The following is a 27,270-nucleotide window of genomic DNA, read 5'->3' on the forward strand; positions in this document are numbered from 1 at the left end:
AAATAGAAGTACTGCTTGTACCCCCATCAACTGCAACATTTCTGCCTTAATTGTATGAAAATTTGTATCTACTGAATTAAAGCACATTTGAAGACATTCCATATGAAAAGGGTACATGCAGCCTCCAGGGAAACATACTGGTGAAATTGCACAGATTATACAATGACTGATTAGACTGTGATCCAACGTCTGCTCAGAGCAATTCAGTGTGGAAAGACAGAATCTACTTTTAAATTTAAAGCATCATTCTTGTTTGATTGTCACTTGCCCTGTGTACATGCCAGGAAAACAATACTGTGTAGTTTGCACAGTGCACAGACTGAATGATCAGACCACCCTCACATAAAAATAATCATGTTGATGAAAAGATTCACAAGCGCCAGAAACCCTTTTGGGAATCTCACTAAACCCAATCTTTTATACTTTATGTGAGTTATAATTAGTGGTATTAAAATATATTATTTTAAATATCTGCCAAAATAACCCATGTATTCCTGTGTTTCTAATCATTTTATCTAAGGTCCCTGAATAATTTCCAGTTTATTTAGTCTGGTGTTTTACACGTATGTATGTATCTGCATATAATTTCATCCCCTTAATGTCAGGAGCAGTTACTAATGCAATGTTGAAATGTTATTCATTCATCCTGGTGTTGGAATAAGGGCACACGACACTTTGATTTCTGCACCATTTTTAACTCCATTATTGCCTGAGGCGTAGTTCATTTTTACATTGTCCTTCCAAAGGTGCAGTCTTGTCACAGCTAAACATTCCCTTATTAAATTATGGTCAGGGGAGGAGCAGCATCTACATTAGACAATAACAACGATCCTGGAGAATGGTACCCCAAAAAAAGGGGGGAGTGAGGAAAATAGGTCAAGGTCCCTTTAAATGAAGTCAGTGTTCCAAATCAGTCGGCCAATCACAGCCCATGTGCTCTTGCCTCTCTTCTGTTGTCTCATTCAGCTGATTCCAAAAAAACACTCCCCCTTGCTCCTGCTCTCAGTGCAGTAATTTCAAGCGCAGAGAATTGTCCCTGGTGATGCTTATGGATGACGTAGGTTCCCTTACCCCCCCTCCCCCTACCCCCACCCCCACCCAACCTTCCACCCCCTTACTGCTCCTCGTCTCTCTCTCTCTCTCTCTCCCTCTCTCTCTCTCTGTCTCTCTCTCTCTCTCTCTCTCTCGCTCACTCGTCCTGCTCAGGCACTGCAGTAGCAGAAGAATCCAGGGTCTGCTTCGTTTGCTGAGGAACATGGCAGAGCCGAATGACAGAGGACAGAGACACAGCACACAGCACCACTGAGACAGGGTAACAGACGACAGCAAGAGGAACCTAAAAAGGGGACAAAAAGGAAGGACAGATACAACAAGGATATTGCCAGAAAAAAACAAAAGAACATCTTTGAGCATCTCTGGAACGAGGAGTGCCGTGGAGATCTTGGAGGAAGGGACTGGCTTGTGATCCCCACGCATCGCTGCTCCAGCTCCTCCCACTCCCCAGCACAGCTTCAATTGCCAAGGCTACAGTACATCTGGAGGACCAGCTTCTCCTGAGCGGAAGCCAGTCCTGAGCTACTGCGCTGGCATCTGCTGTCTTATGCTCCCCCCCTCCCCTGCACCCCCCACCCCTCCATCAGCTAACCTTGCACTGAGTAACCTATCAGGCTTTTCTGAAAAAAAGAAACACAATAACAACAAAGGAATTTGCAAGGCGTCCGCGGGGCCTCAGTCTCGCTGATTTTTTGCATCTCCTAGCCGGGCTCTTTAGGAATGGCCATGTCTGCGGCAATGCACCGTGACTGCAGGGGCGGTGACGAAGGCAGGCAGGGATGAGGACACAGCGGTGCCTGTCCAGAGGTCTTTAAGCATCGCTGCTGCTGCTACTACTGCTGAGGTATTATTAGGCTGGGTGGGGAGACGGGAGAGGGTTTAACAGTGTGCTCTTGAGCAAGGGGAGAGCCTTTAAGGAGAATGTCTTTTTTTAGCCGTTTTGTCTTTAACCCCTTGATTGACGTGCACGTTCACACAGATAGCTGGCAGGATTGTGCGGTGACTGCCTCCCCTATAGAGGAAGGAGGCTGGCTGTCCTGGGGAGGCCTCGGTGAGGTGCTTCTGAGGGCCCCCCCATCAGTGATGCTCTCTTTTCTCCCTTAGCTGGACAAGCAGGTGGCCAAGAAGATGCTCATGACGCGTGACACCGCCCGGGACGAGGCGCAGAAGCTGCACAGGAAGTGGCAGAAGCACCAGGCCTTCATGGCCGAGCTCGCCCAGAACAAAGAGTGGCTGCAGAAGATCGAGAAGGTGAGGGATCGCGACCTGCTCTGCCGCGGGTGCAGTAATAATCCTGAGAGGTGACAGCCAAGTCTGAGTCTGACAGTTTGCACATCGGATTGTTGTCCCTTAAAAAAATGCCCTCAACAAATTACCAGTGACCCTCTTTTTGTGGCGAACTGGCTTATCTCATTTTCCTCAGAAGGTCTCATGTGGTGCATTGGCTTGTCTGTTAAAATGACTGTGTCGCCTTTTCCTTAGCTAGTTGTTTTTTTTAAAGAAAGTTTGATTACGCACAAGGTTGAAGGGGCTGAGTTAACGACTTTGACTGAGATAATAATCGAGCAGATTGTGTTCATAGTCTTCCTCTCTTGATGGAAGCTACCTTCACTTCACTGTTTATACTAAGCAGTGCAGCCCTTCATTTGTGTTCCAAAGTGAGTGTCTGAATCTGTTGCTGCTAAACAGCTTCCTAAGGTGCTTCAAGAGGTCCCTTGGGTCCTACATGGCAGCACAACTGTCATATTAGTTCCTTTGTCACTTATGGAAACAACATGTATGCTGATGTTGTTCAGTAATTTCATCAGACAGAAATAGCCTTTCTCGGGTGCTGTTTATTATTTCCTTTGTAGTTTTTCCTTTGTGAATCTTTAGAAAATAAGAGGAAAATATCTTCCACACAAAAATTCTGTCAGTTAAGAAGTGCACCGATTTGTGCTAGTATGCGTGCATATTTTGGAAGATCTGATGATGTTTTGAGGTTGCAAGTAGGGGTGCACAACTATCTTACTATGAATACCCTGACCATATTAAAAAGATATGGCCCTGCAGAAAAATGGCTATATAGATGATTCCTGGTGTTTTACTTACAATAGGTTTTGTTACATGTCAGGGCATGTCACTCTTTGATTCACACTTTTTCACACATTAATTGATTAAAAAACATTTGTCTTTGACCAACATAGACACGTTGTACCTGCCGTTTTGTATTTTGTGTGTGTTTTGGCACTGTAACGTCGGAATTTACAATCCTACTTCTGGCACTGAACCAGTAAACATCTTTGATACAGAATTACTGGTGTTTATTGGTGGCTTGATGGTAAAAGGAAAAGCTATGAAATAAAAGCATGACCTTTATGACTGATTTAGACAGGAAGGAATATGAGTGATCGTCCATTAGGCATGGGAAGAGCCTAATGTGCTGCAGTGTTAGTCGTTGCGACCCAGAATGCTGCTTGTGTTTACAGCCTGTGGAAATGCAGGCCAAGTCAAATGTTTAGAGTGATGGTGTTTTTTTGCTAGCATTGTGGCCATTTGAATCCAAGAATGCTGTTTGAGTTTGGAAGATTGGCTTCTGGGACAGGTGAACCAGTGCAGTATGCCTTCACAAGCTGCAGTGTCTGAAAAATTGTGTCATTGTCTGAACCATCATGTTACTACACCTCCTAAGTGTGTAGAAACTGCTGCGATTCCTCTGCTTCAAGTGCATGATGGGAGTGCCTCCAAATGTAACCATCATCCATATTTAAATTGAAAAGGTTAGACGGCTTACAGTGGTGGTAACCAGGGCAGATTAATATAGGTATGTTGATCTAGTATTTGTTGCAATATGGACATTAAGGTGGCATAGTAGATGACATGGTATCAGTTCTGTTGCATATGGGAAGAGGTGAGATACTGCTATACATGGAGAGTCTGAGATATTTGAGGGTGGCTTATTTCTACATGAGGTGAGGTGCTAGGGAAAGTTTAAGGATAATGTCTTTAATGTTTAAGGAGAGTGTCTTTCCGGCTAAGATGTCTGACTATGGTAAATTGTTATATATACATATATGGATATATGGATATATATCCATATATGTATCTATAACATATATGGATTCCTTATTATGCCTTGGTGACAGAGCATCTCTGATTCCACCAGCCTGCTTTATTCAGTAAGACTTAGTTTTAGACAGAGGGTTGCTGTGTCTGAATGGTGAGTCTTGACATTGGTTATGTTTCAGTAATTAAACTGTGAATTTCTGAGGATCAAATGGATGAAAAACAAACTGTAAGCCATGATTTATGGTTATGAACGTTCTTGGGAGTGGAACTAATTTTTTTATTTCTGAATGGCTGTTTTCCATAAGTTGACGGACCGGAGCAGACATGGGTCACTGAAAGGAGACTCATTCTTCAGTGCTTGGTGCTTTACCCAGATGACCCCTGCCTTTGGACACTAAATTGCTGTGGCAACTCAGACTGTGGCCTGACTGAAATTATGGGCAGTACTATAGCTTTCAGCACATCATGCCCTATGTCCACTGCACCTGGATCCAGGTGCGCATATGGAGCGGTGTTTTGATCACACCTCTGAGGCCAGACTGGGTTGGAGTAAAAAAAACATTTTTTATTTTATTTTTATTACTTATTTTTGTGCTCTGTGGTTTCCTAGACATAGATATTCATTTTCAGAATGCGACTTTACCACATTCTTCTAAACAAACCACTGAGAAGACTGTAGTTGTGACTTCCATCTTGGCTGTTCTAGCTAGCAAGCTGTATGTATGGTTCTGCAAAATGTGTGATTTTAAAACCTTTGGAAAAGTCCATAAACTTATGTGAGATAGAGCCCACCATTTTTCAAGCTATGAATTTTTGTTTGTGGTCACCAAGGTAGCTCAATGACCTTTGCAATTAGGAGATGTTTTGAAGTGTGACTGATTTTAATATGGGATATATTTAAAAGTTACTTCTCAAAGCAGTCACATACATTTCATGCAGAGGTAAGAAAAAGGTACTTTGTGTATAAGAGCTAGATAGGGACTAATTAAAATGTCAAAAATGTATTCATGTTTTTATGAAAAATATTATGCCAGTAATGACCCTTCTAACAACCCTAACAACCCCCCCAAACAAAAATAATATCCAGTTTTCTTAGAGTGCTTATACTTGAAAATGAACCACCTTAGGTTACCACCATAGATGTTTAAATGCTCTCCATTTGCAACTCCTTCTGGGAAAAAATGTCTTCTGGTTAAGTGTACCGTTTTAAGCAGTTGAGACTTGATGGTTACTGAAGTTTTCTTTGCTTACCATCTCAAGGATTGGGACAGCCCAGAAGACGGTGACGGCTTTACTTTCATCTCTCAAAGCAAGGTGAAGTGCCGAGTGAGGAAAACAGGTGAACATCTAATAATGGATTGGAGCACAGCCAAAGACAGCCCCACTATTGAGAGAGCTGATTCAGAGCGAACTTTGATGTTGTAAATGGATGGGAAAAAAGTGTTTCTGTTTGGGAAACACAGAATCTGAAGATGAATAAATTCATTGGCTGTTCTGCTGTGCTTCTGTACTCCTCTCCTAACAGCAAGGAAACATTCATTCACTCTGTTCTTCCAGTCTAGCTGGTCTTTCATACTTCTTCTAGATGCCTAATTGGCACTGTTATATAATTACTATTTTTTTCCCTTCTCATCTCCCGTGGCGTGTGCCATGCTAAAGGGGACGGCAGTCACCCAATCACAGCCAGATAATGTTCCCTGCACATGAGCATCTTGCTGAAATGATTCGATCAGCCTGAGACTAGAGGAAAAAAAAAAGATGACTCTGCTTCCCTTAATGACTGGAGTGTTCTTTTCCACGTCCTTCTGAAACCTGTCACTCTCCATCCCTCACTCTCTCCCTTTTGGTTTTTTCCCTTTCTTCCTATTTAGCAAATGGGAATGCTCTCTACTCTGTGGTAAAGCTGTGGTCATTTGTGCCTGTATTAATAACGAGGGAGCCAGTGAATTACCCAGAGTTGACCTTGTGCTTTTGCAGCTGTGCTAATGATAGATGGAACGAGGGCCATTGGTCCCCTCTACATAGTATGTGCAGAACTTGAAGGCAGGTTGAAAAGAAGGGAGATTTTTTTTTTCTTGCAAGTTGCTCCTTCCCATTCAGCAAATTAACAGCTGATATAAAGTAGAATGTGTGTATATTCCATGGCCAATGGAAATGATTTCACCAATGAATGGCAGTCAGTACAAAACGGTGTCTCACCGTGAATAACCTTGCTAGCTATGATAGCTGAGGACATTTGTCTTTTAACTTGAGAACTCACAGAAATGTAAAAATAGTGCATGTTTGTAATTCCAGAAGTGTCTGTAAGAGAAACACCCTTCTCTAGCTATATCGTTTTGACTCTTGGTGAGGAGAGCTTTGATCTGATTTTATATCTTGTGAAAAAATTACACCATTCTGAAAGAATCCATGCTGCTATAGCTAAATTTTTAAAATGCCCTGGTGAAAAATATCGAATTATGTATCTGTATCCATCCATGTCGCTGGACTGCCAGGATACAAAAAGGTCATGTTTTTTCATATGAAATGTGTCAGTGACGGTCCATTCCTGAATACAGCTTAGAGAGAGCATTGTCCATGTAGCCTGTAGATATATAGTTTATATATAGTTCTTGAATTTGATGAGAAAACATTTTTGATAGAAAGAACATGGTGTACCGCTACATCAGTGAGTGAGCCTCCCTGATAGCCCCAGCCCCTGAGTAGGACCCAGCGAATTAACTCCATGTGTTTTGGGAAGTCAGGTGAGCACGTAGATAATTAATTGTGCATTGATTGGATAGTATACAAAAATAGGCATTGCAGTGGTGAATGGATGTTTAGCCCTTCATGGGAATTTTTTTTTTTGTTGCAAAGATGGAGCAAGGAAGTGTGTGATTCACCAGCAATGGACAGGGTAATGCACGCCTAAGGATGGCCACCTGCTCTTATGAAACTGCTGATTTTCCAGCCCCGGATTCCTCCGGAAGGCAAGTGCAGAGCAGGGAGGGGTCATGGCCTTGAGAGTCTGCCTGAGATGAGGACAGGCAGCTCACCTCTCAGTGTAGGCTGCAGATGCTTGTCCTCTTTCTTGTATGTTCTCCCATCCACTTCCATGTGTTGCTTTCTTAGAAGGAAATACATTTATTTCATACACTTCTTTGTTACATATGTGCACACATGCACACATGGATTTCTTTCTTGCATAGAAGTCCATACATTTCATATATTTCTTTCTTACAAAGACGTACATACATTTCAGAGATTTCTTTGTTAAAAAAAGACATACCTACATTTCATAGATCTCTTTCTTACAGAGACATACATACATTTAATAGATTTCCTTCTTACAAAGACACATACATTTCGTGACTGTAAAGATTCTTCCTCCATTTTTGCATTGGGTGCACACTAGGCCAAACGATGCCGGATGTCTCCATATTGCGGATGACAGGTGACAGTCCTGGGCAGGTGTCGCCCCGGTGCATGTGGTTTTCACTGATGGAGGGACTGAGAGAGAGCAAGCGGTGTTTTAGCGCGTATCCAGGTCAGGCCTTGCGTTAGCAGCAAGGCCCCCTCAGGCCTGCTCACGTGTGCTCTGCCGTCCATCTGGTGTCCATCTGCAGCGCGGCCCTGGCAACTTGCGGGGCGGCCGCGTGATGTAGCGGGTGATGAGCTGGGCATTTAGCGTTAAGGGTTGCAGGTTCTTCTCTCAGGTAGGGGCACTGTTGCCCCCACACCCCCCCCCCCCCCCCCCCCCCCCACCCAAAGCGAAGGTGCTTAACCTGAACTGCCTCAGTGGAACAAACGGGTGTGTTTGAATGGCCTGTGGAAGGGCATCTGCTGAGCTAATGAACCCCCTCACCCTTTAGCGCAGCCCTCTCCTCGCCTGCTCCCTCGCAGCACTTTGTGGTGCATTAGCGGAGATGCGATCGCATGCTTTTCTGCAGCCGTATGCGTTACTGCGCGAAGAGCACACAGAGGTGAGGCAGGGGAACAGAAAACAGCCCGTTACGTAATGCGCGTAACCTCTGTTGCACGGGATACTCGTCGCTCATTTTTTTCTTTGAGGGTGTTGCTAGATCCAAGTCAGCCATTTTTCTCATGAAAAGCAAATTGCTTAGTCCCATGTGAAATATTATGAAGTGTAAAAAGCATTTTCTAAGCTATATAGTTCAGCAACAACAAAATTGGTGCGTCGTTGTGACTTTGTCAGTACATAGGTTATATATACAGCAGTTTTACAGTACACAATATAATATATTACAGTAGCCTCTCTAAAATTAAAGAGGTTTGATTATCTTTGCAAATGAAACAAAAAATTAAATGAATAATATGGGTTGTTGTAATATACAGTTGTAACCCATGTTACAATTAACCTATGTTTGGCCCTAACCTGACGGTTAGTCTAAAAGGTAAATGTATCACAACATAATTGCAGCTTGTTTATTGTAATCCTCTGTTCTTTATTGTAACCCTGACTTGATTTGGTATCAAAAACACCTGTACGCAGAATCAAATGACTCTAAAATGTGAAATCTGGGGACAAGGTCCATCGTGCTGGGATTGCATTGCAGTCAATATACAGCCGTCATGTATGGGAATGTTTATGAAAGCCTGAAATGATAAAATGGAAAATACAACTCCTGCAGAGAAGTGTGGTCATCGCTAATAAGAATCTGCTATCAGACCCTGAGTGACCTCACTAAAGAAAATAAAGAAAAAACAGAGAAAATACATAGAAAAAAACATATATCCCCCATGTGTCTATTCTGTAATGATGAGCATGTGCTCATTCTGACTCCTCCTGAAGGAGGTGGGCTCCGGGGTCGAGGGGAAGGGCGTGCTTGAGCCGGCACTGTTTCATGTCATTGAACATAATACCCCAGCACCTGCTGACAGGATGAAATGCGACTGTTACCCCCATTTTCCCCGAGCCAATGAAACACAATGTGCCAGGGAACACCACAGAGGTGGTTGCTATGACATTCTCAGTTGTCGTGGGGGAGGGGGGTGGTAGGCTAGTGGGCTGTTGTTGTTCCAGTTCCATACATATTAAGTTTGACTACAAATATTACATTGAAACAAACTTTGGAATCAAGAACACACAGTGTTCTGGCTCTTATAAATACAGTATGTCTGACAAAGGTCAAATGCATACATATGAATGTTAAAAAAGAAAGACATTGGGAAATGTTGAAATTGCATAAACTTTGAAAAATGAATACTATTTCAAGATTTGGGGCTTGATTTATCACGACCCAACTGAAACTCATGAGCAGTTGTTGACAGACAGAAAAAACAAATTTAGTTCCACCTGGGTGATAGGATCTGCATTATCCCAGGTGACGAGAGGTGTTCTGCCCTTTGGGGTGTGGTATCTCTTACTTTGTGTCTGGCTACTATACCTGGCATGTTGTTCTCTGTTTTATTTTTCACTCACTCGCTCACTCACTCACTCACTCACTCACTCACTCACTCACTCACTCATGCACATCAATGTAAGAGGAAGCAAGTTGAATTAACACAGTCAGGAACTAGCCGAATATTTCAGCACATTTTTCCAATCAGGGCACAAAAAAAGCAAAATGCAGTGCTGTGCCTGAGAATTGAACCAGCAATCATTGGGTTAGGAACCTACCTCCCTAATCATTGTTGTCCACTGGCACCCAGCTGCCCATTCAGCAAGTTGAGCCATGTGTCACCCTGGAAATGATAAGCAGTGATTTGTTCACTCAGGAGCTGCATTTAAACAGGAAACTGCAAATGATCTCCTCTTATCATCTGTGACTGTCTTCTCAGTGTTGGAACTCCAAAAGTAAATGGACTTTCTCAGCCGCATTACAAATGGGGCTGTCACAACCCAAGCCTGTGATCCATTGTTCTCTCTCTCAGACAAGGGCATGTGTGTTTTAATGACAGACGCAACACATAATCAAAATGTTTTTATTTTTTTCCTCTCCTTGTTTTACAGAGAGGTCTTGGAATAGTCTCAGAAAAGGTCTACCCAATGTCTCCTTCTCTGTTTTCCTAGCACAGATCCAGCAGCTCACAGGTTCTGTCTCATGATCCGAGAGTCAGGCCAGTGCGCTCAGCTCAGTTGTGAGAATGCAGGCATATTTATTTTTTTATATAAAAAATTTTTGCCTTTTCTGAATCAAAAGATATTGTTGTGGTTGTCTAAAAATAACCTGTTGACTGTATATCCTCTACACTTGGGACATGATGGGGAAATGTGGGGTTGGAAGCGGCAGTGTAGCATAGTGGTTAAGGAGCAGGACTTGTAACTGAAAGGTTGCCGGTTTGATTCCCCACTGGGACACTGCTGCTGTACCCTTGGGCAAGTTACTTAACCCACAATTGCCTCAGTAAATATCCCATTGTGTAAGTGGATAACATTGTAAAGAACTGTGACCTATGTAAGTTGCTCTGGGTAAGAGCGTCTGCTAAATAATGTAGTGTGAAGTTAAGGTTCTGCAGTTTTTTGAGGGTTTGGATGTGAGTTGCTGAATAAGGATGCCAGCTGCTCATATACATCACATTTTGTTCAAATAAAATGACACAGCTATCTTAGCAATTCTTGTCATTCTTTGAGCGCTTTATTCAAACAGACTAATGGATTTGGTGATGAATTCTTGCACAGGGCATTGTGCATTTATTCACATATTCAGATGAAAACATGGAGTACATCAAGGTGTGCTCCTGTAAGATGAAGCTGGACAGTACTTCATTGTCTACAGTCTGATATTGAAAGTAGAGTTATTATTCACTATATGTGAGTTACCATTGCACGTGTGGATTCCAAAACCTGTTTTCCACCTTCCCTCTCACTCCCCGTTCCCAGGAGGGCCAGCAGCTGATCCAGGAGAAGCCGGAGCTTAGCTCCATCGTGCAGAGGAAGCTGGAGGAGATTCGAGAGTGCTGGCTGGATCTGGAGAGCAGCACCCAGGCTAAAGCCCATCAGCTCTTTGAGGCTAACAAGGCCGACCTGGTGCAGGGCTACACACACCTGGATGGCCAGCTCTCCCAGGTGAGCCAGGGCCGGGACCTGGTCACTGTTAACAGGCAGCTCAGGAAGCTACAGGTAATCAGACCCTGGTTGGTGCAATGCTAATCAGATTAAAGTGTAACTTTTTTTAATTACAAAGAAGCAACATCCAACAGTTAATTTCATTCCACTTTATTCGGGTACTAATAAATATTTGCTTATTTATTCCTTTACAAATAAAGATGAGGCACTGTAAATATATAGAATGCAACCACATTAAGATATCAATTGACGAAACTGTAACAGAAATCATATTTTTATATGATCCTTACATTCATATATTTCCCACTGGTTATTTCACTGTCTTTCACATGCAACTCAGGCTATACTGGCTGAAAAAGTCCCATTCCAATCACATTAGCTGCAGTAGAGGTGACAGGATGCATTTCATTATCAAATTGCCATGAATCTTTTTTTGAGAACTGGAAATGTCCTTCACCCAGAAAGCCAATGATATAAGCCTATTGTGGTTTTGTCATCATCATCATCATAAACTGGCAGTGGAACATGCCCAGTGGACAGTTATTATACATGCCATTGTGTATTTGTAGTCGAGTAAAGAGAAGAATTAAAGATCTATCTGGAAAGGAAATTATTGCAAAGCTGAGGCACCAGCTGTGATTTCTTACCAGTTTACTGGGGTATGTCTCTGGAGTGCATTTCTGCCTTGATTGCCTGCTCTCTCTTAGACCACGACCATCTTCGTTCTTTCATTTAGACTATGGAGTCACCAATGGAGGGGTTGTATAAGGAGATGGGGGACCTGCACATGCAGGGGACCTCTGTTCCCCAGCGGACCCTGATTGGGGATGACCCAAGCGACAAGCAGGCCGTGGTGGAGACGCGCATCGTCCGTCTCATTGAACCCCTCAAGGAGCGCCGGCGAATCCTGCTGGCCACCAAGGAGGTGCACCAAGTTACCCGGGACCTGGAGGACGAGATTGTGAGTGCCTGCGTTTCTGCCATCCTGGTCTTTGCCGGTCTTTTACACTTACCACCCACAGATTATAGTGGTGTGGTTGGCAGTAGTGTGGTGCAGTGGAAAGGAACAGGGCTTGTAATCGAAAGGTTGCTGGTTCAGTTGCCTGCTGGGGCAGTGCTATTCCATTAGGCAATGTACTTAACCCATGATTGCCTTAGTAAATGTCCACGTGTATAAATGGATGAATTATAACCTATGTAAGTTGCTTTGGATAAGAGTGTCTGCTAAATGGCTGTAATGTAATGTATTTCTATCCATCTCATGGTGTAGTTAGTTCATCAGAGTCATTTTTTATGTGAGGATTTTGGATTTATCTAAAGTGATTCCTTTAATGTGGGCTGTTGCTAAATGGCTTCAGCTGAAGGAGTCACCCTCCCTTTTAGCAGCCATTTCTAGCTGCCTAGCTGGTGGCAGACAGAGGCCTGAACATGTATTGAGGGCTCATGTTGTGAAAGTACAATACTGTTTGATGCAGGGAGTTAGGTATCCTCTCACCTGTAATTGCCTAGAGAGGGGTGTTCCAAAAGTAGAAACTGAGAAACGAAAGGGAGATTTCACTGACACAGTTCAGTGCAATTCATTTGGGTCTCCTCTAAATTGTAAGGCCAAAAACTGACTTGAAACTGTGTCTTTTTTGCAGTTTTGTGTTGCTTTAAACATGGTCATCATTAGAGGTTGCACTTATGTTTATGTATTATGTATTTATGAGTGTCTTGGAAGTCCCACTTTGAAGAGCCTTACTGGATGCCAGTGGAAGTTAGTCAAGGATGTATTTTTTTTCTTTTTGTCATAATGTGTATATCATTAATCAGAAGCTGGAAAAAATTGTGATGAAAAAACTTACAGCGAAAGCAGATAAAAAGGTCAGCATTTGAGTTTGAGTTTTTTATAGTAGTTAAAAAGTGAAACATTCTAAGTAGAAAAGTCTGGCTGACTGTTACTTGATAATTTTGCAGCTGTGGGTTCAGGAGCGCCTCCCGATGGCCACTTGTAAGGACCCTGGAAACACTTTGGCAGCTGTACAGCTGTTCATGCAGAAGAATGAGGTGAGTGAAAGGTGGCTTTACCTATGAACTCAGAGCTCGCTTCTCCATTCACTGGTTAGCCTGGCCACCTGGATACCCCCCACCCACACAGCCTCTGTGGCTGACGCCATAAGAAAATAATTTCAGGTCACATTTGGGTCCCAAACAAAACTTTTAACCAACACAAGGTATGAAAACACTATTAAGGGAAGAAGACTGTTTGCCTTTCACCTCTGAAGCTGAATTCAGTCAAAAAATGCCAAAAGGAAAAAGAGATTCAGGAATTCTTGATGGATAACAGGTAACATTGGGGGGAAAAATGTTTTCTCTGTAAATGGTCAATCATTACATGCTAACCCATAAAGCATACCATCTGGTCACTGACAGAAGAGGGCTGTGACACTGTGTTGTTGTTCTGCAGTATGATAAAAAGCAATAATGAGGTTATCGTGTTAGCGTCACTCGGGATTTACCCAAGCTAATGGCTGCATGTCTTCCTTTCGGACGCTCAGAGCCTCCAGCGGGACCTGCATGGACGGCAGCCCCGGATAGAGGACGTGATGGACCGGGCGGCGCTCATCGCTTCCATACGGAGCCCCGAGGCGGACTTTGTGCGGGAGGGCCTTGAGCGCCTGCGGCACCTGTGGGGCACCCTGTGTCTGGAGACGGAGCGCAGGCAGATCATGCTGGACACCATCCATCAGGCCCAGCAGTACTACAGCAGCGTGGCTGAGGTGGAGGCCTGGCTGTGCGAGCGGGAGCGGCTAATGATGAACGAGGACAAAGGCAAGGTAGGAGGTGGGCTGGATGGGGGGAGGGGCTGGACACAAACCAACCACAGCGGCAGATTTTATGTGGATGTACCGTAAACCTCCTATTAGCAGCCGAGGGTGTTTTTTTTTTGCTTTTTTTAGGCTTAGCTGAGATTGAGACTGAGCCTGAGCTGAAATTTAACTGAAACTGGCTTTTTTTGGAGAGTGTTTAAGACACATTGATGCCTTGACATGAAAATGAGGAAACTTGTGATGTGAAAAGCTTACTTTAACGATAATAATACATTGTATTTGTATACCACTCAGACTTGGAGTGGTTTAAATGGGCAAACAGGAGAGAAAATAAAAGAAATGACCAGCTATAAATAAAACAAAAGTCACTAATATGACTGGTTAACATACATTAAAAGCCAGTTTGAAAAGTGGGGTGAATTAAATATACAGACTTTGAGGAGGTTCCTGACACAGGGGGCAGAGGTGGAAAAGGCTTCTTTCATCAGAGTTTTACTTTTTTTTCTGGAGGACAGAAATGTGACCAGGGTAACTGTGTCACATCTGCTTCGAAAATAATGGAGACTTTTCAGAGGTTACTCCAGAGACAAGAAAAAAAAAAAAAAACATAGGCTATACAATGAAAAAAGCAGACTCTGAGGTCTATCATAAATACATATTTTTACAAACTTACATGAGGTTATACATGGGGTATTTTGTAAAAAATATCACTTGTCTGTTGGCCTAAATGCAAATATAACAAGCTGTCATGTAAGGACAGTGACAGTTGTGCTATGTGTCATAGCAGCCAACATAAATTTTTACCTTCATTTTTTAAGTACAGCATAAAGAACAACCACACATTGATTTCACTCACAATATACACCACACCTAGCAAGTTACAACATTCATTCTTCCATGCGTAAGAGTTACAACCTTTCAATGTGATATCACACTATAACTGGTAATTTTTGAAGGAATGATTCAAATGCTGTGAGACTAACTTGCCGTCTATGGCTGGGCTGGCTTTTCACAGGATGAGGCCAGTACCCTGGAGCTGCTGAAGAAACACCTGGTGGTAGAGCAGACCATCGAGGACTATGCTGAGAGGATAGGCTTGCTTTCCCAGCACTGCAGACAGCTCCTGGAACTAGGCCACCCAGACAGGTACACATAAGTCTGTGTTCTTGATGTATGGATTGTAAACATCTGAGGTCTTTTTCATCAAAGTAGTCTGTCTGGTCAGAGTTTTGTTTCGTATCAGTAGTTTGTTTCACATCAGGGTTCTGTCTGGTCAGAGTTTTGTTTCGTATCAATAGTTTGTTTCACACCAGGGTTCTGTCTGGTCAGAGTTTTGTTTCGTATCAGTAGTTTGTTTCTTGTCAGTAATCTGTCTCTCATATCAGTGATTTCCCGACATGTTTCCCTCATGTCGGCGATGTGTCTCTTTGCGACAGTGAGCAGATCAGCAAGCAGCAATCACAGGTTGACCGCCTGTATGTCAGCTTGAAGGACATGGTGGAAGAGAGGAAGTCTAAGCTGGAGCAGCAGTACTGGTTGTACCAGCTCAGCCGGGAGGTGGAGGACCTGGAGCAGTGGATCTCTGAGCGTGAAGTGGTGGCCAGCTCCCATGAGCTCGGGCAGGATCTAGAGCATGTCACGGTCAGTCTTCAGAACCCACTACTCTCTGAGAGAAAAAAAGGAGGCCTTTTGGGCACATCCCAGAGACTGCTTGAAAGATGTGCAGATCTGCTTAAACAAGGAAGGGGCAAGACCTGTTCCTGGAGAAGCACTTAATTCTGTGATTCATCCAAACTGTTAACTGCTTTAATTAATTAGACCAATAAAAACACAAATTCACAAGGTGTTCAAGTTTACTTAAATGTGCAAAATAAAATGAAGAAATAACAACAATGGTATACAGCTTCTAATTTTGTTTCTTAAAGATTCTCTGATTTGGAAATATTAAAACTTACAAGCAACATATTTTAAATGGACATGCTGACAAAAGTTGAAAGAAATTGCAATCTACTGCAGGTCTTTATATCAGGGAATAGGGACTCCCACTGAGTTGTGGCTCTCGCAGGAAGTGCTGATTTGGCAGATTTTTTGAGGCATCAAGTCAGAGTGTGGAGTTCCCTTGTGCAGACCCCTGTGAGTTTGTTACTACTGCCCAAGGAAACTTTGATCAATCATTTTTATTGGCGCTGGTGGCAAACAAGCATGCCCAGCAGACAGGTTCAGAGTTCAGGATACAGGCTGCTCGTTCTGGAAGGGGAGTCGCCCTATTCCAGTTTGGCAGGCTGCACTCATCTTAAATTAGATATCTGAGATTCAGCCTTTACCTGTGATTGGATGACCTATCTGAGCCACAGTCCAAACAAAAAAGACAGATTTCTCAGTGCCTCTGTCCTTCCCTGGAACAAATTTACATTTGCACAGTTTTGAGGAATGGATGTCGTGTTTGACTGTATCAAATGCCTAACAATATAAGAATGCAACCTGACTGGATGGACAAGCCACTAAACACCTATGGTTTTTATTTCCTTCCAAGTTACTTCATAGTGTAAAGTATCAGGATTAATTACACGAACAGTGACTCTGTTATGAATAATAACCTGCCCAGGGTCAAGGCTCCAGGAAGGCAGTATTGCAATGAGTTGTAACACAAAGGCTCCCCATTGTGTTGTCCCGTACTCAGATGCTCCAGGAGAAGTTCACCGAGTTCTCCTCAGAGACCCGCTCATTGGGGCAGGAGCGGGTGACGGCCGTCAACAAGATGGTGGACGAGCTGATTGATTATGGGCACGTGGACGCGGCCACCATTGCCGAGTGGAAGGACGGTCTGAGCGAGGCCTGGGCCGACCTGCTGGAGATGATGGAGACCCGGGGGCAGATGCTTGCTGCCTCCCACCAGCTGCACAAATTTTTCGCCAACTGCCGAGAGGTAGAGTGAATCATCACTGCAATGTTTTAATGTTTCTTTGTCTAATTTTATTCACGTTTCCTGGAATAAACTTCACTATGCATTATTTGCCCCGTGCAATGATATTAAGATTACAATAGAACATTTTTCCCATTTTTTTAATGAGAAAAAATACACAATATGTACATTTCGGTTACATCATGTTTTCGATCCTGTTTAATGAGGAGTTCAAATAAATATGTATTAAACATGTCAAGGCACTGAAGGTGGATGTTAACATGAAGGTTGAAGGCGAACATTGCAGTATTGTTAAGGGTGGAGATGACATTTGGTGATGATGTTGGGGCTGTAGGTGTTGGTGCAGATTGAGGAGAAGAAGAGGCGGCTGTCGGAGCTGCAGGCGTGTCAGGCAGGAAGTGCAAACACCAGCACCTTACAGAGGCTCATGCACACCTTTGAGCACGACATCCAGCTGCTCGTCACGCAGGTGAGCCCCTCCTGTTCCCACGGTGCCCGTCAGTGGAGTGCAGGGGTTCCCTGTTTCTGACACTGTTGGTCCATGTGTTTGATAAACCTCTGGATTCAGTCATAATATTTCTGTCATTTTGTCTTTAAAGTGATTTCAAGTGCAATTGTTTTTTTGTTTCCCAAGCACAGCTCTGTGACTTCATTGGTGATCAAATTAATGAGGAAATTTGTGCTTGTGTTGATTAAAGTAACAGTTGAAATTATTTTGATATTGAAGTTAATGACAAATCTCTCCCTTATTCCAGGGTAAAGTCTGCTATTCCATAATTCATTAAATGAATTCATTTGTGGGCTTTATAAAGCATGGCTAGATGCAGATAAGAGATGACAAAGCATGGCTAGTTCGAAAAGTTCAAAATGTCACTTTAAGGTGAAAATGATGTCAAATCATTGTAATCCTGCAGGTGAGGCAGCTGCAGGAGAGCGCCAGCCAGCTCAGGACTGTGTATGCGGGGGAGAAGGCCGAAGCCATCGCTCTGAAGGAGCAGGAAATGATGCAGGCGTGGGCGGAGCTGCTGACCATCTGTGATGAGAGCCGTGTGCAAATCACTACGGTGTCGGACAAACTCCGCTTCTTCAGCATGGTGCGCGACTTGAGCCTGTGGATGGATGGCCTCATCTGCCAGATCGGGACAGGAGAGACGCCACGGTACACCTGAGAGCGTTTAAACATTTCACACATTACAGTTCTAGGGATATGCATGGTTGTATGTGTGCGTGTGTATGTGTGTTACTGTCTGTGCACTTGTTTCTGTGCGTGTGTGTGTGTGTGTGTGTGTGTGTGTGTGTCTGCATATCTCCGCCTTAAATGCCCAGACTCTGCTGGTATTGACTCTGGGCCCATTAGGGTTCTAGGGACATGCACAGCTGTGCATTTACACATTTCATACATAAGAGTTCTTGGAACATTAAACTTTTCAATGGTAACTCCATAACAATATAAATATAAACAATAATAAAATACCAATAATAAGAAAATGATTCCTCATGGTCTTATCATTTACATGAAATACCCACAAAGTGGCTCCAGTTTTCAGTACAATGCATTTTGGAGTTCTCCTCATTTTTCCCAAACTCAAAAAAATCCTATGATTAAGTTAAGTTGACTGTTTAGCTGGTTTAGACTGGACACGGTGATGCTCCCACACTGTCCGTGGGCTGACCGGCTGTTGGCTCTATACTGCCCCCTGTAGGGATGTGTCGTCAGTGGAGGTACTGATGAACTACCACCAGAGCCTGAAGAGTGACATTGAAGCGCGGAACAAGAGCGTGATGCAGTGCATGGAGCTGGGCAAGACCCTGCTGGCAGCCCGAAACCCTGCGGCTGAGGAGGTGACCCCTAAAAACCTGCTCCCACTGATCCCATAGACACAGCCTTCAGCTTTTAGATTCTAAGCGTGGTGTTGCAGTAAGGAGCAGGTCATATAACCAAAAGGTTTCCTGCAAGTTCAGTTCCCAGGTTGGGTTCTGCTGTTGCTTCAGCAAGCTGTCTTACCTGCTTTGCTTGAGTAAGAATCCAGCTGTCTAACGTTACGATATGCAGGATAGTCTGGTTTAGGCTGTCTGCTCACCAGATCAACAATGAGATAATCCTTTAATATTTTAGTCATACTTATGATCAGAGTATATGAAACAGCAGAAATATTATAAGGGATCACTGGCATTAATTTTCCTTTCACATCACACAGCCTTTCTGCTGCTCATGCATTTCTGCCATCTCTGGTGTTCATGGCTGTTGTCTAGGTTAAGGAGAAGCTAGATAAGCTCATGGCCAAGCAGAAGGAGCTGTCTGACAAATGGGACAAGCAGTGGGAGGAGCTACAGCACAGTGAGTACTTCTGTGTAGTTTCTGTTTTTACCCCATAAAACAACAAAGAATGGTTGAACAGGGAAATGAGCTGTGGTTGATTGTTTTCTTAATTACATGTATTAGTGTTTTATAAGATTATTTATTCATTTATTTATTTTGCCAAGTAATTATAAAACTTCAGGACCTCAGCACCCACACAGTACCTTTTACTCTGAATTTTTTTTCTTTGGGCAATTTTGAGATAAACGCCTGGAAAGATGTGAGAAAATATATGTTTATGTTGTATATTATGTATATGAGTTAGGAGTCATTCAGCGACAGTCAGTCTGCCAGAGACTGGTTTACCTCTTGAAAGAGGTTACTCTTGGAAGTCTGGGACATAAAACATGCTCTGTCGCCCCCTGCAGTGCTGGAGGAGCACCAGTACTCCCAGGATGCAGTGGTGGCGGAGGCCTGGCTCACTGGCCAGGAGCCCTTCATCAGCAGGAAGGAAGTGGGTGGCGGCGTGGATGATGTGGAGCAGCTGATTCGCAGGCACGAGGCATTCCGGAAGGCCGCTGCCACTTGGGAGGAGCACTTCAGCTCACTGCGTCGGCTCAACACTGTACGTATCCTCCTCGCCGATCCCTCTCTCATTCATTCATTCATTCATCAGATGTTCTTATCCGGAGCCAACCCAAACACAAATTAAATATATATTAATATACTGAGAAATACATTGTTCAACCACAGAATATATTGCAAATGCATTTGAAACATATTTATACAAAGCAGAAATATTTTGCAATATACCATATTGACAGTAATTTATGTATTTTAAATATATTGATTGATCTAAAAAAATCTACTCTGTGAAATATATTCTTAATGTATTATTTTTTGTGTGGAAAAGGAAATGTTCTCCAGTGAGTGCAGTTTGGCCGCACAAACAACACCACATACATAAAAGTTCAGACCACATTTTAATGAGTGTCAGTGTGTCACAGCGCTACAATCATCCGTGCCATACATGAAAATACAGACAATACTCTACACATTTGTGTTGCATTCAGGTAGAGAAGCTGACAGCCAAGCAGAGCAGTTTTCCTTCTACACCCCTGCTGGGTCGAAAGGTGTTTCTGGACCCCCAGGAAACCTCCCCGATTCGGAGGCCCACCTCATCACTGCTGCGGCAAACCATCTATGAGCAGGTGGAGCCCAAGCCAAGACAGGTGCCCCTGCGCACGTCCTCGGTCGCCCAGCGCCTGGGCTCCACTGTGGCCAACTACACCCCCGTCATGAACTGGTCCAGCCACCGGGCCCTGGATGTGCGGAGCATCCTGGGAGACAAGCCAGCCGCCCCCCTTCTGCAGCAGCCCCCGACGCCCGACCACCTGCACCCCAAGATTGAGATCATAAAAAAGGCGCTGCCGCCACCGCAAGAGGTCCGCCCGGTGGAGCCGGAGCTGGAGAGGAGGTCGGAGTTCGTGGTGGCCAACGTGGTGGTCCAGGAGCCCGGCCGCGACCTGTTCAGCGGGGAGCTCTCGCGCGACACCCGGGGCAGCCGATCCGACCCGCAGATGGACCGCTACCAGCGGGAGCGAGAGCGGCGGCTCGGGCGGCAGACCTCCAGCGAGCAGGAGATCAAGGCCCGCTGGGAGGAGCTCCCCCTGGAGGTGCGGGAGCATCGCTACAGGCGCCGGATGGAGAGGCAGACGTCCAGCGAACAGGAGGGCCAGACGCTGGAGGGCAGCCGGAAATCCAGCGAGCAGGACACGACCAGGGAGAGCTCCGACAAGCGCTCGGGAGGGTGAGTGTGTCTGAGAGCAGCCGGGCTGCATGCAAAAACCTGAGGGAGAGCTTTAAGAAGCTGCGCTGCCCTCTTTAAACGTGACATAATGATGTGTTCAAGGGACAGAAAAGTATACAAAAAGACAGAGTGGTATGGAGTGATGTGACATTGTAGTGATATGACTGTTGCAGTGAGAAGCGGTCGACTATGGCGGAAATCGTGGAACAGCTCCAGGAGAGGGAGGCTGCACAAGTGAGTCCTGCTTCCACCTGAGAACACACAGACCAGCTGACCAGATGCAGATAAAATGCCCCATCTCTAAAAATAATCATAAAATAAAAAATAACAACAACATTACACACCATAGGAATAGATACAGATACATGCCATAGAATGAGCTTGCACCCTTTAATGTGGGGGCAATGTGGGGATGGAATTGCAGATGCTGAAATGTCTTGTACCCTATAATATTGGAATAATGTCAGCATGGAACAGCAGATACACACCATAGGTCAGCATATAATTTGGACACGTCTAGCAGTACTGATGAGGGGTTTGGGCTCTAAACACTTTTCTGCACTCCCAAAGGCCCGTGGGGAGACGCCGCGTCTGTCCAATGGCATACTGGACCGCGTTACCCGACCTGACCGGCCGCGAGCTCGGGACCGGCCCAAACCACGCAGGAGACCCCGGCCCAAAGAGCCCACGGAGAGCCGGAGGTCCCGCTCCGCCCCTGCCAAGGGCAGCCCAGCTGTCCCCCAGCCCCCCACACACACCACCCAGCACGAGGGCTTCCTCTTCCGCAAGCACGACATGGAGAGTCAGAAGAAGAGCACCAACAGGTGGGGCTCCACAACCCACCCACTACCTGAACAAATGCAGCGACAATTCCGTTTGGGATCTGGGGTTAGCCTTCCCCTTGGACATATGCATAGTACAGGATACTTGATTTTCAAGTCTGGAAAGGCACACCCTATTTCATTTTGGCCTTCTCTGTCATAAAGTAGATATTCATGGTTCAGCCCCTGGGAGAGGTTACCTGTGATAGGTTGACCTTTCTGCAAGGAAAATCAATCACAAGGGCTGAGTCTCAGTCCTTTTCTACCATTCCCCACCCTTTGCTCAGAGGTATACATGACTGACAGAGCAATAACCAATCAGACACTCTGTGGACAATATAAGTGTGCAGTGTAAAGGCCAAATATTAACAGCACGACCCTTCGGTGCCATGTAACATAACAGGATAACAGGGCAGGCTAACCTGAGATTACTCCTGGAACATAACCTTACTGTATACCATGAGCATATAGACATCTGAGAAAAAATGAGTGGCCATGAGCCTTAAAGAAACTCTGTATAATACTTGGTGCATTACATCCCAAGAATTTCTTCCCGAGAATTATTCTAGGGTTTAACTGAAATTAATTGAGGGCCTCATTTCATGCAGCTGTAGTCTTTGTGGTACACAATGCTTAGCACAGTGCATGCATTCTCGTCATCCCCTAAACCCACATGCCAACAGTGCCTGGCTGGGGGTATTAATCAGGCTATGCAAAGGCCTGGGTCTCTGGTGTGAGAGACAGAAGCGACCCTTACCGCCTACTGCAGGGATTGGCTGTACAGTCTGAGCGAGGTTTATTATACAAGCAAGTCCCTAGCATGGGGCCAGCTGGACATACACAGTCTGTCACTTGCCATATCATGTTAAGGTAAATGGCATATATTTTTCTTTTTTATATTAACATTGCAAAACAGTCAATGCAAAGATCAGGAATTCCACAGAGTGATTTTTAAGTACATTTTTAATCGACATGCCTGCTTTTAATCGAAAATGTTCGCTCTCCTTCTCTCCTTGGTCCTGGCGTCGACTTGCTCCCTTCCTCTCCACGAAGGTAAGCCACATTAGCTTTTCTCGCATGATTCACATATTAACTGTCTGTCTGGCTGTCCATTTTCATACGACCAGTGCGGGCTCATCCTCACTCCTGCGGCCAGGTGAGTACAGTATACAGATGGGGGCTGGAGGCGTGCCGCGGTTACAGCGCCTGCATCTCTCTCTCTCTGCAGCAGGTCCTGGGTGAACCTGTACTGCGTGCTGTCCAAGGGGGAGCTCGGCTTCTACAAGGATGCCAAGAACACCACCACACCTTACAACAGCGAGCCGCTGCTCAACCTGAGCAGCTGCACCTGCGACGTCACCAACGGCTACAAGAAGAAGAAGAACGTCTTCACCCTCAAGTGAGTTTCGCTCCTCTGTTGTGTGCTTTTCTTGGAGGGAAATGACATGTACTCACATTCAATAGAGCTTTGCTCACAGGGACTGGGCATGAAGATAGGATGCAAAAGAGACCTGGGTGCCCACACACTGTTTCATGCTCCCAAAAGCTTTTTTATCAACAAAACAGGACAACATTTCAAGACTGCTGAGGTCCTGGTCTGGCGTCTTTGGAAAACTGCCTATTACATTACTTTACATTATTGTCATTTAGCTGATGCTCTTGTCCAGAGTGACTTGCACAGTTCAATTAAGTGGGATGAAAAGTTGCACAAACAGTACACCACTAACCACACATGAACAAGCATCAGTGTCAAACTTAGTGCTGTGATCACATGACCCCCACGCTTACTATTGTGCTTAGTTTAAATAGAGGGTCCAGTCCTCCTCTAGGTGAAAGTAGTGCTGCCAGCGCATAGTGTTTTGATCCATTCAAGGTCTTACCAGAAGCACGCCACCAACAGGTGGCTTCCAACAATACACTGACCTGCCTCTAGTTAAACCTGGAATGGATCAGATTGGGATTTTCCATTGATATCCCTTGTATACCTAATTAAAGTGACAGCACCTCCAAAAAGGTAGGTTACATTTCGACACATGCAGCTGTTACTGCCATTATGAGACTGCTGTGAAACCAAGTATTTAGAGAAATTGAATTTTTTGAAGGACTGACATGATGTAATCTAAAAAGGGTAAAATGCAGATAGCACTGTATTATCACTCCACAGTAAATGTTGATGAATTGAGCATTTTCCCTTTCTCTTCCTTTAGAACAACAGAGGGGAATGAGTTTCTTTTCCATGCAAAGGATGAGGTGAGAATTCAAACTTTTAAATACAATTTTCATGGCTTTTTAATGTTAGTTTCTGCCCTCGTCACGTCTTCTGCTTGTGATTTCCCCAGAGCTTCCCGCCTTGAAGGATGAATGCTCTGATGGTGGTTTTGTACACAGCTGTAGATGAGGTCTCACAAGGTCTTTCTCTCTCTGTCTCTTTCTCCTCTTGCTGCCGTCTCTCTCTTTCTCTGTCTCTCTCTGCCTGTCTCTCTCTGTCTCTCTCTGCCTGTCTGTTACTCTTCCCTCCTCTCTCTGCCCCTCTTCCTCTCCCTCTCTCTCTTTCTCTCTTTTCTTTCTTGCTGCTTTCAGGAGGACTTGAAGACATGGGTCTCAAGCATCACAGCCAGCATAGCAGAGCATGAGGAGATCGCCAAATGGGGGAAGCCCCAGGCCGCCACTTCCTCTACTGATGAAGGCACACGGAGGGATGGCGACAAGTCCGAAAAGGCAGAGAAATCAGACCGAGGCGAGGCGCCGGAAGAGAGCGAGAAGCCGAAGAAAGCAGAAAAGGCGGAGAAGGCAGAAAAGGCGGAGAAGGTGGAGAAAGCGGAGAAGGCAGAGAAGGCAGAGAAGGCGGAGAGGGCGGAGAGGGCGGAGAGGGCGGAGAGGGCAGAAAAGGCGGAGAAATCGGACAGACACTCCAGCGCGTCGGGGAAGACCAAATGAGTGCAGGTGCCGAGAAAGTGAATGCTGAGCAAACTTTGAGTGAAACTTCCCTTCACCAATTACAGATCCAGATGGTGAAAAAAGGAAAGAAACCGTGGAAACCATAAGTCACTGACCGGGGATGGGTGCACACATACGCACCCTCTCCATCTCTATTGCCCCCTTATCTCTTTCTAAGACTCAGAGAGCCAGCATCAGCTCCTGTTTCCCTGACTGCGTGTGCTTCTGTCCGGGATAGCCGAAGGTCACATAGTGACCTGCGAGGCAGTGTTCCACGGCCAGACAGTTTCCTGAGGGCATTTAGGTTAAGATTAGGTTAAAGAAGCCCATCAATGGTTTTCCTTTTTAAATTAACATATTTAACTGTACCTATTTACCCATCTGTCTGTCCGCATATCTGCTGATCTGTTTGGACATGGTAATGGACATTGTAATTTATCTGAGCAAAAGCGAATGAAATATGGCAAAATATTTTAAAGAGCTAGCATTTTTTGAAGGCTTTTTTCTATTTGTCTGTCTCTCTTTCATTTTATTTTTGCTTCTCTTTCTCTTTTGGATGGTTAGTTACTTGCTACCCTCCACCCACCTGCCCTTGCGTTATTCCTCTGTACTTTTACATAAGGGCTTTATCCCTCCAATGTCCTTAGAAAGTGGAGAGGACTTTGCTCAGAGATCAAGATGTCACTGGCATGAGATTCGGAACTTTTATTTGGGAGTGAATCAGGATGTGTTTGAGCAAAGGACAGTGGGCAGAAATGTGAGGAGATCCTAAGGCAACCCGTAAGCTACCTCTCCGAGGTGAGGTAATTTGGAACTAATTTGGAACCAATCAATCCATTTTTCTGCATTCATTAATTGTCATTTTCAAGGACAAACCTTCTCCAAAGGGAAAAGTTCAGGGTTAAATAGTGCAGGTTTTTATTTAATTACCATTTAGTTAATTATTTGTCATTGATTAATGTGAGCTTTCTGTAGCCCCCATCTACAAGGGAATGGAATCAGCATGCTTGGTGCATCAAAAATAATGCGCGCCTTTCTACATTATAACCAGAAATCAATCAGTTTTTCTGCTCTGTGTTACTCAAAGATTACCCAGAATTCAGAGGGAAATAACAGTTCTCCAGGGTGTCTGAAAGAGGATGGGATATTTTTCTAATTATTATCAGGTGAATTTTGAAAACTTAAAAGTAAAGTTTCAGAAAAAGGATGCTGACTATCCATACGATAAAACAGAATGTTCAAAAAATGTTTATGTCTTTAAATAAAGGCTTCTGCAAGAATGTTTAGCAATGTACAACTATGGGCACATAGTTTTCGTATTCTGCAAGTTAGTTGTTATGGGATGAAATGTTCTGCCCAGTATAGATATGTAACCATACAAGCCCTTGTAACCTTCTGCCGATGCATTCATAGCTCAAAAGGAGAACTCATCCAGAAGTAAAGTCCAAGCCTAACGCTGTGATTAGCCAGAGTGTGAAAAATACAGTGCCAACTTAATGAGAACAAAGCCAAACTTAGTTTCCACAGTTACTGCCAAGCACAGGCAGCACTGCAGAGAGGAAATTCATAGCATCTGATAATCTGATCCTGATCATGCTGCTTTTTCATTCCATTGCATTATTATACAAATATCCACTAATGTTGGCCACAGAATAAACACAGAATATTCTCAGATGCTCTTACAGGGGTAGCAAATGGAGAGCTGGAGATGTTTCTGCTTTTTCTTCCATCCCACCGATCACAATATCAGATGCATTTTCACCCTGAATTAACACAGGTGGCCTCAAGCTAGAGGTGATTCATATTCCATACAGTGCACGTGGCCACCCTTATTAATTTAGTGCAATAATTGATCCAGTCATGTAATTAAGAGTTTGTATAGAATAAAAAAAAGAAAAATCCTAATCACTCTATGATTGCCTACATCCATGCTGTCACTTTGTGCTGGAGAGAATATGATGACACACTTGCAAAAAGGGAACTTGAATGTGTGTCTGTCTCTTTATATATATATATATATATATATATATATATATATATATATATATATATATATATATACATACATATAGATGAGAACCTGCAGATTTAAACTCCTTTTAAACAGTGACCTCATACTATATAGCACTGAAGCACTGAACAGTATACAATATAGTGTGTTAGGAATATAATACTCGATAATTTGTGTATTACTGCTATGGTGTATGTTGAGTTTGTAGCACACATGGCCATTTTACTTTTTTAAAATTGACTTTAATTGCAAATCTCTTATGTAGGGCAATACATTTTAATGATGTAATATCTTATAAAAATACAATTTGGGTACAAATGTGCTTTGTACTTCCTATTCTGCAGTACAACTGAAAACATGCCTCATATGAGATGTTTGCCACAAGTCACAAAGAGAGGAGGGTTGAATCTGTGTAATGCAGGAAAAGCAATTGTTTCTTTTTCATGTATGCACATAATATTAAATGAGATTATTACTTGACTCATTAATTGCTTATCTCTTGTAAAGTTTTCCAGGCTGTCTTCAAAATATATTGATTTGTTGGTGACA

The 27,270-nt window shown here is 44.0% G+C and overlaps 1 protein-coding gene across 2 annotated transcripts; it reads left to right on the forward strand.

Annotated features, from left to right (window-relative positions):
* The first annotated feature begins 1,166 nt into the window (after window positions 1-1,166).
* On the forward strand, window positions 1,167-26,636 carry LOC118775399 (spectrin beta chain, non-erythrocytic 4-like). 2 transcript variants are annotated; one of them, XM_036525303.1, is made up of 20 exons: window positions 1,167-1,897; window positions 2,158-2,304; window positions 10,925-11,164; window positions 11,847-12,071; window positions 13,067-13,156; window positions 13,648-13,926; window positions 14,936-15,066; window positions 15,357-15,561; window positions 16,601-16,846; window positions 17,178-17,312; window positions 17,758-18,002; window positions 18,547-18,685; window positions 19,097-19,181; window positions 19,571-19,767; window positions 20,216-20,952; window positions 21,126-21,186; window positions 21,523-21,776; window positions 23,002-23,172; window positions 23,981-24,023; window positions 24,354-26,636. In XM_036525303.1, exons 2-20 carry the CDS (start codon window positions 2,182-2,184, stop codon window positions 24,708-24,710), a joined length of 3,963 nt encoding a protein of 1,320 aa, XP_036381196.1. In that variant the 5' UTR covers window positions 1,167-1,897; window positions 2,158-2,181; the 3' UTR covers window positions 24,711-26,636. The 2 variants fall into 2 exon arrangements, with proteins under 2 accessions (XP_036381196.1, XP_036381197.1); XM_036525304.1 differs by having other exon boundaries at window positions 10,925-11,110.
* The last annotated feature ends 634 nt before the right edge of the window (window positions 26,637-27,270 follow it).

The sequence above is a fragment of the Megalops cyprinoides genome, chromosome 3 (assembly GCF_013368585.1).
Source record: "Megalops cyprinoides isolate fMegCyp1 chromosome 3, fMegCyp1.pri, whole genome shotgun sequence".
NCBI classification, from domain to species: Eukaryota; Metazoa; Chordata; class Actinopteri; order Elopiformes; family Megalopidae; genus Megalops; species Megalops cyprinoides.

Excerpts from the sequence above, each read along its gene's own strand:
- LOC118775399 (XM_036525303.1), top strand. The coding sequence starts at position 2,182 with ATGCTCATGACGCGTGACACCGCCCGGGACGAGGCGCAGAAGCTGCAC. Across the intron at positions 13,157-13,647 it reads TGTTCATGCAGAAGAATGAG|AGCCTCCAGCGGGACCTGCA; the intron begins GTGAGTGAAAGG and ends TCGGACGCTCAG. Across the intron at positions 21,187-21,522 it reads AGGAGAGGGAGGCTGCACAA|GCCCGTGGGGAGACGCCGCG; the intron begins GTGAGTCCTGCT and ends GCACTCCCAAAG.